The 12,287-nt window shown below is 36.1% G+C and overlaps 1 protein-coding gene across 17 annotated transcripts in view; it reads left to right on the forward strand.

The window, feature by feature from the left end:
* The window catches only part of FRYL (FRY like transcription coactivator), a 282,324-nt gene that overhangs the window by 231,407 nt on the left and 38,630 nt on the right, over nt 1-12,287 (forward strand). For 11 of the 17 annotated variants that reach the window (XR_013533124.1, XM_054253361.2, XM_078367237.1 and 8 more), the window contains 8 exons: nt 201-304; nt 1,255-1,440; nt 3,103-3,307; nt 4,483-4,604; nt 5,404-5,594; nt 7,272-7,366; nt 8,761-9,368; nt 9,657-9,754. Coding sequence is in view for 16 of the 17 variants with exons in the window: in XM_054253361.2 (XP_054109336.2) it covers nt 201-304; nt 1,255-1,440; nt 3,103-3,307; nt 4,483-4,604; nt 5,404-5,594; nt 7,272-7,366; nt 8,761-9,368; nt 9,657-9,754 (1,609 nt within the window). In the remaining variant the exon portion in view is untranslated. The remainder of the gene's footprint in view (nt 1-200; nt 305-1,254; nt 1,441-3,102; nt 3,308-4,482; nt 4,605-5,403; nt 5,595-7,271; nt 7,367-8,760; nt 9,369-9,656; nt 9,755-12,287) is intronic. The other 6 variants (XM_078367239.1, XM_078367243.1, XM_078367238.1 and 3 more) reach the window with 1 other exon arrangement.

Consider the following 12,287-nt stretch of genomic DNA (forward strand, 5'->3'; position numbering starts at 1 on the left):
TTAGCCCTTATGTTCTGTTCCATCTCTTTAACTTAATGGTTAACGTTTTCTTCAGCTGTATTTGTTTTTCCTCCTTTTTCCTTGATAAGTTGTATTTTTCCACGAAATGTGAAATTAAAGTCTTCAAGTAATTTTGTACCAAATTTTCTCTAGGTCTACTGAGATCTAGAAAACGTTAATGAAACTCTTATTTGTCATAGGTGTAACATAGCAGTGATCCTTTTGACTGATCTGATCATTGATCATAGTGTGAAGGTGGAATGGGGAAGCTACCTCCATCTTCTTCTTCATGCAATTTTTATAGGTAATAAATATTTGGTTCTAATTCTTTCATTTTATACTTTTATGGTAATTTAAAAGGAATATGGTGTTAAGTTTTTACATGTTTCTCTTTCCTGTTATTTGTATGTTATTTCCATGACACTTTTCACTATGATTCCTCTGGTCTATTGGGGAGCTATTCCTGGCCTCTCTTCTAATCACAGACATGTCTGTTACCCCCATACCCGTCCATAAAAATGTCTGTTATCCCCTATTCCTGTTCTATGGCTTCACCTGCCCACACACAAACACACATATACTCTACCAAGGAAGAATTCTATTGCTGTGGCAAGAGTCAAATTAACTTACCTCTGGGATTGGAAACTTTCAGAGTGAATGAAAAGTTGAAATACGTTCTAAGTATTTCCCAGAAGAATTGGATTGTTGGATACCTGATTATTACACCTGAAAATTATCACACCTGAAACTCCATCATACCTTCTGTGACAAACACGTGGGATCTATCATATCTATAATGCACTTGATGCTTATAGGAGTGGCTTCCTGAAGCAAGTCAAGATAGCCATCTCCCTATGAGTTTTCCTGATGTGCACCCTTATTGTTGGTGTATTACTTTATTCCTTCAGTTAATCACATACTGACTTTCTGTTACGTGCTAAGCACCGAAAAAGCCGGCCTTTAAAAAAAATTTCATTTCCACAAATTTTTTTTTATGTTATGTGACAGTAGTAATTTTTAAGGGATCACTAAATGTTAGACATGAAACACATTTAACTTATCTTGAGTCTCCCTAGTAGTATAGGCAGTAGGCTACTATAAAAGTATATAAGAACGGCAATAAAAAGCTATATAATACGTCATCTTCCCTGAAATCTTTCATATAATTTCTCCTTTTCTTCAAAATGTGAGTTTGGTAGTAAGCATACTCATTATTTCTCTTTACTGATGATGTTTTTCTACTATCCTTTTTAGGGTTTGACCACTGCCACCCTGAGGTGTATGAACATTGTAAACGCCTGCTTCTGCACTTATTAATAGTAATGGGACCCAACAGTAACATCCGCACTGTTGCTTCTGTCCTTCTCAGGAACAAGGAGTTTAATGAGCCCAGGGTGCTTACAGTCAAACAAGTTGCACACTTAGATTATAATTTCACAGGTATTTTCTTCAAAAATACAATTTGAAAGTAGAATTATACTTGATTAATTTGGAATCCTGCATTAGAGAAAGTCAACTAAGTAAAAGTTGAAATACTAGAGAACATTTTTTAAATATTACTATTTTAAATACCATTTAAATTCTTTACTAATAAAAGAAGGAATTAAATTTAAAGTATTTGAGTCTGCGTTACCTCAAAGGATCTTTATCACAAGATTTAAGGCATGAATATGTAAGTTGAGGACATAATGAAACAGTGCTTAATTTATTGAGGACTAAAGACGAAAAAGATGTCGAGCTTGTATTAGATTCCTCTTACTTGCAGTATCTGAAAACTGACAAAGTAAGGCATTTTAAATTTTGTTATCCACTTGATTATATTTACTGCATTGAAAACATACATTTTGAAATAGTGAAGTCCAAATTAATGAGACTTACTATAGTTTATTTCACTGTCAATGTTAAACTTTTTCTAACTTTGTAAGGTATATTTTTGTATTTCCTAATAACTCTAACTTATTTCTTTCATTCATCAGTACCATCAGGCTAATAACAGGTGATCTAGAAATTTTTTTTAGAAATTGAAATAAAATTACCATATTTTCTCTAATCATACAGTGTCAGATAAAGGGTTCATGAATTTTAAAGTTAGTTAAAACCCTGTTATTTATTTAAAATTCTATAGTTAGTAAGAAAACAATTATTAGGAAACATTAGCCTTTTAAAACTATGATTAAAAGAAAAATTGAATGAGGTTTACTGCCTTTTTATAAAAAGCACCTTTATTCAAAATGTTATAGCTTGTTTGTTTTTAAGGCTCCTTTTGCCAATTGGTAAATATGGGTATTAGTAATAAGCTTTAACAGTTTTTAAAAAAATAATTAGGCCAGGCACTTTGGGAGGCCAAGGTGGACAGATAACCTGAGGTCAGGAGTTTGAGACCAGCCTGGCTAGTTAACATGGTGAAAACCCGTTTCTACTAAAAATACAAAAAATTAGCCAGGCGTGTGGTGCGTGCCTGTCATCCCCGCTATTGGGGAGACTGAGGCAAGAGAATCTCTTGAACCCAGGAGGCGGAGGTTGCATGAGCCAAGATTGCGCTATTGCACTCCAGCTAGGGCAACAAGAGCAAAACTCAGTCTCAAAAATAATAATTATTATTATTATTGGCATACTATGTGTATTTCAAGTACATTTGAGTCTTTCTGCAATTAAAATGGATCAAAAATTATAGAAAATTTTCTATAAAAAGGAAATTTTGATTATATTCCTATAATCAAAAATTTAGAAATTTTTTCAAAAAAAATTTCATTAAAAATCAGTTCATATTATAGAAATGTGACTGACAAGCAATGTTGACAAAATATGCCAAAATATTAGGAAACTGCCACTTGCAATTTTCTTCAGCAGATGGCGGCAGAGGACTGCACAGTACATCCAAATTGCTAAGTTTTCAAGCTGTGAAACGATGTTTGCCCCAAAACTTACTTGCTATAATTTGGTGTTTGTGAGGATCAGCAGGAGAGCTGATTGACATTACATTGTGCTGACAGATTTCTTCATGTGTCCCATAGAGTCTATAAGAAATGACAGTTTAATTCTATAGGTGTTTTGTGAGATTCTTTCATATTTTAGGTATTCATGACAATCTTTCTCTTTCAGCAGGCATTAACGATTTTATACCTGATTACCAGCCCTCCCCTATGACTGACTCAGGGCTTAGCTCAAGTTCTACCTCTTCTAGTATCAGCTTAGGAAATAACAGTGCTGCCATTTCACATCTGCACACCACTATCCTCAATGAGGTTGACATCTCAGTGGAGCAGGATGGAAAAGTCAAAACCCTCATGGAATTTATTACCTCAAGGTAACACTGGCAGCTCTTAGCATCCCAGCAGTGTATGTATCAAGTCATTCTTTCATGGATCAGGTATTATAAGCCATAGTTTTTGTTTTCTGAAATGCCGTTAATGTGAAATACACAGGTTTGTATTGTGCAGTACTTTGAAAATTAGGTTGCAACCAAAGACTCTTCTTCTGTACCAATGCAGTTAGACCTCAGAAGGACTTTAATCATATCTGGTTATTTAATGCCCAAAGAGAATGCAGTATTATCTGAACATATATTTCACTTTTATTAGCTACATTACCAATCAATCATCAAATATTTATTTATGGTCTACTCTTTGCAAGGCACTGTAAGTAGAGAAGGAATACAGATGGGGAGAAAGGGAAGGGTATTCCATTGCAAGAACAAAATCATAGGAGCACAAGAAAACAGTATGTTTGGAAATGATGAGGAATCCACTCTGACTGTAATACAGAGAACAGAGAGTTGTTCTAGATGATTCTGGAAAGTTTGGGAGAGTTCAAACTGGAGGGCCATGAAGCCCAGGCCATAAGGTTGTAGATTACGTTGAAAGTCATTAACCTGGGGGAAGGGTGGGAGGCGCAATTTAATAAATATGTGGAGAAAATCAGCCCCATAACAGTGTGTAGGATGCATTAGAGGGGGAAGGAACCAGAAGCAGTGTGCAGGGGGTTCCAGGGCACTTTGGGCTTGTGGTAATAAAGAGCTTAACTGAGGTGGGAGCTGAGAATGCAAAGACATTTTAAAGAAAGAATCAAGGAGACATTATTCTGTCCTAAACTTAGCCTGTAGTTTTAGCTGGTAAAATTATTCTCATTGCATTTCACCAGTAAATTGTTTTCTTTGCATTACAATCTACATACAGATTATATTTTTACCTTTAACACATAAGCAGTAACCAGTATACTTCTCACTTGGCAAAAGTTGGCATCTTTTTCTACTACCTCAGAGAGAATTTGACTGGTGTGATGGTAGACATTGGAAATTAGATCTTTCTCTCCTGGCTGTAGATTACTACATATTCATGTATCTAAGTAGTAGTAGTAGACTGTGACCTAGTTATTTAACTACCATCCTTTCTAATTGTAAAGATGTCACTTAGGCAAGCATGAGTACAACTGTTAATCACAAGTGAAAAATCCAAGGAAATTACCTCTGTTCTCTATTTTCAGAAAAAGAGGGCCTCTTTGGAACCATGAGGATGTTTCCGCCAAGAATCCTAGCATAAAGAGTGCTGAACAGTTAACTACATTTTTGAAACATGTGGTTTCTGTTTTTAAGCAGTCAAGCTCAGGTATCTTTTAAGAGATATTTCAAATGATATTTTAGTTTTAGTGACATTTTAATGTGATGTCAGTTTTTGATAATGCTTAGTAAAAAGTTAATAGTTGATATGTGATATGTCTAAAATTAAAAATTTCAGACAAGTTTTCTTTTTTAACTTATTAATGAAAACAGATCTGTTTTCACTGAAGAAAAATCAAGTTACTTAAAAATAAAGCTATCTATGAATTGCTGGCATCATAAAATTATAATACAATTGCGTAATATGAAAAAATTACATTAAATGGACATATATAGAAATGGGAAACTGAAAAAAAAATTGTGCTAATATAGGCTTCAGTAATCTGAAATTTAACACATCCTGAAAATCATAGTAAAATTGTATATGTCTAGAGCAATGATTCTCAACTAGGGGACATTTGGCAATGTCTAGAGACAGGGTCACATTATGGGTTGGGGGCAAGAGGTTACTACTGGTATCTGGTGGGTTGAGGCCAGAGACACTGCTAAACTTCACACCCTGCTCAGGGCAGTCCTTCCAACAAATAATTTTCTGGCTTATAAGGTCAGTAGTGCCAAGGTTGAGAAACCGTGGTCTCAAGGATTGCTTCCCTAAAAATTAAAGAGTCATTGAAAAATGCAAATGGAGTTTAATCAAAGAAAAAGCATTGACTTATAAATTGTGAGTGCCTATCTGGTTTGCCAGGTAGTGTGCTAACTGCTAGTTTTAAAATTATTCACTTCTGATTATAAACCCGACAGTATTCTAAAGAACAAGAACAACCTACTTGTTTCCTTTGCATTCACAGAAGGAATTCATTTGGAACATCATCTTAGTGAAGTTGCTCTGCAAACAGCACTTTCCTGTTCTTCTCGACACTATGCTGGGAGATCCTTTCAGATTTTCAGGGCCCTAAAGCAGCCTCTGACTGCAACTACCCTTTCTGATGTTCTCTCCAGACTTGTAGAAACTGTAGGGGATCCAGGAGAAGATGCACAGGTATTTATTTCCTTACATTCTTCCAGCAGTTATTGAGCTGCTACTAGTTGTCAAGGATTTATTGTCAATATAGATTGCTATAGCTAGAGCAAGATAACAGGTGTCTAGAATTATAGTCAGATGTTGGGCAGGCAAAGAATTAACAGACAAAGTTAATTTTATAATTAATATCTAATAACCTAATTAAATCAACTGTTTAGTGCCTATCAGAAGAAGCTTTACACTCGCCCACTCATACACACACACCCCTAGATCTGGGATGATCACAAGGTAAAAAAAGATACAAAGTTAAATTTAAATGTAAAGTGGAACATTGATTTTCATTTTTTAAGATAAGTGAACTATTGCACTAGAGAACTTCAGTTTGTACAGATGAATGATTTTATTAACACTATTAGAAATACCAGGGATACAGTGATGAATGAGACAAATTCCTGACATTCTAGAGCTCATATTCTGTTGGGGGAAATAAGCCTTTAGTCTTCCAATTATGCATAACATAATTTATCCTATTGCTAATGCTGTGAAAATAATAAGGTAATAAGATTAAAGGAGAGGGAATTGTTTTATATATGATAATCCATCTGAGAAGGTGATTTTTGAAGAGATACTGAAATGAAGTAGGCTCTGTTATGATCTGGGGAAGAACATTTCAGGCAGAGGAAAATAGGACTACCAAGTGCAAAGGCCCTGAGGCAGAGGCAGTAGGGCTGTTCTGAGGAGCGTCAGGAAATTCAGTGTATCCAAAATACATTGCAGGATGTGTAGCAGGAAATTAATGAGGTAAACAAGTTCAAATCATGTAAGGCCTAGTAAGCCCTGGTGAGAGGCAGGACTTCACTCTTAATTGATGGGAAACTACTCAGACTTTTTGAGGGAAGTTAGGAGATGGATGTGATTTGTTTTTTTTTTTGAAAAACTCATTCTGACTTTGGGGTGAAATCTGTAGGAAGGGCAAGAGTGGAGGCAAGAGAGGTCAGTTTGGAGGTTATTGTAAGGATCCAGCTGAAATGGTGGTAGCTTAGATTAAGGGAAGTTGTGGAGGTAGAGGAAAGTGGTCAGATTTAGTGTATATTTTAAAAGTAATGTTTTCGGCCAGGTGCAGTGCCTCATGCCTATAATCCCAGCACTTTGGGAGGCTGAAACAGGCGGATCACCTGAGTCAAGAGTTCAAGACCAGCCTGGCCAATGTGGTGAAACTTGTCTCTACTAAAAATACAAAAATTAGCCAGGTGTGCAGACACATGTCTGTAGTCCCAGCTACTCAGGAGAATGAGGCAGGAGAATCACTTGAACCCAGGAGGCAGAGGTTGCAATGAGGCAAGATTGTGCCACTGCACTTCACCCTGGGCAATAGAATAAGACTCCATCTCAAAAAACAAACAAAAGTAATATTTTCAAGACTTGCTGGTGGATTCAGTTTAGATGTGAAAGAAACAAGAATAATTCCTAGATTTCTAACCTGAGCAATTTTGAGTGAATTGTAGCACCATTACAATCAATGTATACACCATTAATTTGATGGGTTTGCATCAATCAGCAAGATCATGTTGCTGAAGAGTTTAATCATGTAACATTAACATGGAGTTTGTTCTATTTTTAAATCCCATTGGGAAGTTCATTGTAATTTCTTTATTCCAGAGCATAATTAATTAAAATCTGTCTTTTTCCCCTCAGGGATTTGTGATTGAGCTGCTTCTCACATTGGAATCTGCAATTGATACTTTGGCTGAAACCATGAAGCATTATGATCTTCTTTCTGCCCTTTCTCAGTAAGAATTTAAACCAGAAAACCTAATATGTAGAGAACTTGAATAGCTAACTATGCATAACTATATCTTTTTAAATTCTAATATTGTTAGTGAGCATAATATCCCTAAATCAAGGCCGGGTGCAGTGGCTCACGCCTATAATCCCAGCACTTTGGGAGGCCGAGGCGGGTGGATCACAATGTCGGGAGATCGAGACCATCCTGGGCAACATGGTGAAACCCCGTCTCTACTAAAAATACAAAAAAATTAGCTGGGCATAATGGCACGTGCCTGTAGTCCCAGCTACTCAGGAAGCTGAGGCAGGAGAATCGCTTGAACCCAGGAGGCGGAGGTTGCGGTGAGCCGAGATCGCGCCATTGCACTCTATCCTGGGTAACAAGAGCGAAACTCCGTCTCAAAAAAAAAAAAAAACAAAAACCCCAAATCAGATGGATTACCCGTGGGGAGACGGGCCACAGACAGTGAGGGCTTGTGAAAAATCCTAGTGCTGATTTTGGCAGTGGTGTTCTTCTGATGTGCTGGTCAGCGATCTTTCCGCTGCGCTACTTCATTCCTGCCACATTCGGCATCCTGTTGCTCCCCCGCCCCACCGCAGCCGTCCTGGGAGCCTTAGGGTTCTCCCACCTTTCACATATTGTTCCTTCTCCCTGCAACTGCCTCTCTCCACACTTTCTCTGTCTTGCAAGCCCAGAATTGACTAGTCCTTCAAGTCCCATCCCAAATATTACTTCTAGCTAAGCATTTCTAACTTCCTCAGGATAGTGCTAATTATTCCATCCTTTGAGTTCTCACGGTGGTTTTTTTTTTTTCTTCATATTTTAATAATAGCAATTAACAGGCTATAAATTTATCCATTCACATATCTATCCCCTCTTCCAAAAGACTTTGTCTAATATTCCTTCCTTTTCTGTATGGCTGGCAAACATAAAAAGCAGTCAGTCAATACTTTCTTCATAAAAATGGGATGTGAGGGAGGAGGAGAAATCAAAAATAAATTTTTGAGCTTAGCTCTTTTAGAAAGTGTGTGTCATTGACAGAAATAGGGACATAAGGACCATCAAGTTTGAGGAAAAGACAAATGAAGTCAGCTTTGGACATAATGTTTGCCTAAATCCCAGAGCTGAAAGTTATTAGTGATTACTATAGCAGAATTTTCTCAGCAAGTAGAGCCTCATCTCAACTCAAAGGAAACCATTAGTCTCAGGAGAAAAGGTACCGTTGTACATTTTGTTTGAATTTGGAGGGAAAACTAAAATTTGATTCAACAAAGTCAGATATACTGAAAAATGATTTTGCTGGTACCAGTTACTATTTTTCAGTGTTTTCAGAAGTAAAATTAATATAGCAAAAGAAGTGACTGTGTATGTATTCATCTATTCTTTCTTTTTTTTAAGAACCTCATATCATGATCCTATAATGGGAAACAAGTATGCAGCTAACAGGAAAAGCACTGGACAACTCAATCTAAGCACAAGTCCCATTAATAGTAGCAGTTATTTGGGATATAACAGTAATGTAAGAAGTAACTCTTTGAGATTAAGTTTAATTGGTGACCGAAGAGGTGACCGGCGGCGGAGTAACACACTGGATATAATGGATGGACGGATAAACCATAGCAGTAGTTTAGCAAGGACTAGAAGCCTTTCCTCTCTAAGAGAGAAAGGAATGTATGATGTGCAGTCCACTACTGAGCCTACCAACTTGATGGCCACCATTTTTTGGATAGCAGCATCTTTATTAGAATCAGATTATGAATATGAATACCTCCTGGCTCTCAGGCTTCTCAACAAACTGCTTATCCATTTGCCTTTGGATAAATCAGAGAGTCGAGAGAAGATTGAAAATGTACAAAGCAAATTGAAATGGACTAATTTTCCAGGACTTCAGCAGCTCTTCCTTAAGGGTTTTACCTCAGCATCTACACAAGAAATGACCGTGCACCTCCTCAGTAAACTCATTTCTGTCTCCAAACACACATTGGTGGATCCTTCCCAACTGTCAGGTGATGTTAATATAATTGCCCCAGCACTTTGCACTTTATGTAGTGAAATGTAAACTAATCATTTGTTTTGAAATCTACTAATTTCTGCTTTTCTGCAAGTAGTCATGGTTTTTATATGTTAGGTAGTTTAAATTATTTGGTAAAAGCCGAAAAAGAATTAGAAGATCAAGTATCCCAGGATCTTCTGAAAAGAAAATGGTTTCTGTGAACCATCTAAAAAAGTACCTTTAACTTTTAAAATAATGTGCAATAAAATTGGTTATTGTTTGCTTTTTTTTGTTTTGATAGGCTTTCCTCTTAACATCCTTTGCTTATTGCCTCACTTAATCCAGCATTTTGACAGCCCAACTCAGTTTTGCAAAGAAACAGCTAGTCGAATAGCAAAGGTAAGCAAATGTTATGCTGAAAGGTAACTCTATAGGGAAATGACTTTGTAGTCCATCTTAAGGGAGGGGGAAATCTCTTCAAAATCCTTTTATTGTCACTTCCCATATGAATTTTGCATTTAAATTTTTATTCATTTTTATGCATATAAAGGAGTTACATAGTAATGGTGTAAGTTACAACTGCTCACATGATAGTAAATAAAACTATTTAATTAGAGTAACACTCCTCTGAGTCTGAGTCTTTTTCTGCTCTTTTTCCCTACTTCTACTTCTCTGTCTGTCTCATTCATTTGTTTATCCACTACCAAGTATTTACTGAGCACTGGGTTAGATGCTGCAAGTACAATGATAAGCAAAGTGGATAGTAATATCATGGGGAATGAAGTCAAGTAAGTAGACGGTAGCCAGAGAGTCTGATTTGGTGTTTTATCAGTGGGAATACTCAAGGAGCACACAAAAGGAAAGTCTTCCTAGAAGAAGTGATATCTAAGCTGACTTAGATCACTATTGAAGAATGGATAGGAATAACCAAAGTAACATCCCTGGATGAGAGGCAAAGCGAGGGGCGGTTCGGGGTTTCAGGTTTTCCAGGCAGAAGAAATTACAGGTGCAGAACTTCTGAGGAAGAAGAGGGCATAATCTGTTGTAGGATTTGGAAAGTTCTCTGTCTCTTTTTGTTTGCCTTTTTTCTTTTTAACACTCTTTCTCTTCATCTTCTCTCTCTACTCCCTTCATTCTTTTTTTCTTCCTTATTTGGCTCTAAAAGAGCCAAATCTAAATCATACGGTTTTAGAAACAGTGACATAGCTATTTGTAAATTATTTAAAATTTGTTCAAAAGTATTATAGCTCTTAATTTTAGAAGAATGTAATTTTGACATTTTATATTTTTACTAGTCCCCTCTCAAGAATAATAAAGAACTCTCAAACAGCCTGCCTTTTGCTTAAATATAATTCCTAACTTTTTTTGGTCAGTCGTTGAGTCTGGAGGAAAAAATGCTTTTCAGACTGAAAATATAAACCGTTCTAAGAAAGAGTTATATAAATTGACAAGTAGCATACATATCACAGGAAATTTGGTGAACTGGGGGAGGTGAGTGAATAGGAAGACAAGTAAGAGAATTTGGCTAAAGCACCAGTAGAAAAAAAAAAAAGTTTTTCACAGAAGAGAACAAGCAAATAAAATCCCCAGAAAGTGCTTTTTATATAAGCAATTTCTAAAACTGAGATTTGATTAGCAAGTAGCATAGCAAAGGGAAAAAGCAAGCTTGCAAGAAGCCAAATAAAACCCCCACTTTACATGGCCCAGGCACACTTACCTCCAGGTGCCAGCATAGTAAAGAAAATACTGGCAGCCCAGTGAATCTCATTAGCAGTAATAAGAGTAAGAACCTTTTCACTACCTTGATAAATAACATTTAATAAATGACATGAAAATATTTAATAAAATATGCTCTTAACACCATCCCCAATTCCTAACTAAGATAGCGAAAGATAATATAATTATTCTAAAAGCATGTATTTTAAAAGAGCCATTATTTTAGCTAATGGAAACATCTTAGTTTCTTAAATAAAAATGGTGGTGGTAGGAAATAAGCCAAAAGTTGTCTTTTATTCTTGGTTTTTATTAAACTAATCCAATAGAACATTAAGTATCAAGAGAGGGTGAAAATTATGACTATTAGAAATATTGCCTTTTGAATATAATTACTTGCCTAAAACCAGCTGCATGTATTTGCATTAATAAAGTCTAATAGTCATAGAAAATTTATTAAAATAACTTTCATTTTAATATTTTAATGATACATCATTAGAAAAATTTTGTAAACCAAGATTTTTTTTCCTACATGAGGGAATAGAAAGCAAATATAAGGGGGAAAATACATATTCGTTTACTTCGGAGGTTTCAAGAAAATAAAAGGCATAAATCCCCTAAAAAAGGGAAGTAGAAGCGTTTAAGAGTGGCAGCTGAAATGTGTTAAATAATCACTGCCTGCTAAATGCTGGGGTAACTGAGGAGCCGGCCTCCTAGCCTGAAGGATGTCACAGCTCCTTGAATATCGACCTGCTGATGTCGTGACCACGGTAGGGCCATGGAAATGCCCAAATATCTTTTATGTTTTTAAGAGATCAGATATGGCCTTCTGTGATTAATAAATTGTTTTTAAGCCTGTTTTCTTCCCATTGGACAGCACACAAAGGTTCCCTCTCCGTAGGCTTTTAGCAACCTGCAGGATGTGAATTAAATTGGTTCCTTAATTATTCTCTCACTTATAACCTTCAAGAGTAATTTTCTGCCATTATGTGCTCCTTCATTATGCAAATATCCCTAGTTCTACTGTTTGTGCCTTTGGAGAGCACAGAATTTCAAAATGAGGCAACACTTAGGACAAATATTTTTCTCTTTAGTGATTCATTATGGCAAAAATAGCATGCTAAAAAAGTTTGTTATAAAACACACTCTTTTTGGATCATATTTTAACCTGGCATTTCAAAAATTCCAAAATTAAATCTGTCACTTGTTCTGTTGTGAA

This window comes from Callithrix jacchus, chromosome 3 (assembly GCF_049354715.1).
Source record: "Callithrix jacchus isolate 240 chromosome 3, calJac240_pri, whole genome shotgun sequence".
Classification (NCBI taxonomy): domain Eukaryota; kingdom Metazoa; phylum Chordata; class Mammalia; order Primates; family Cebidae; genus Callithrix; species Callithrix jacchus.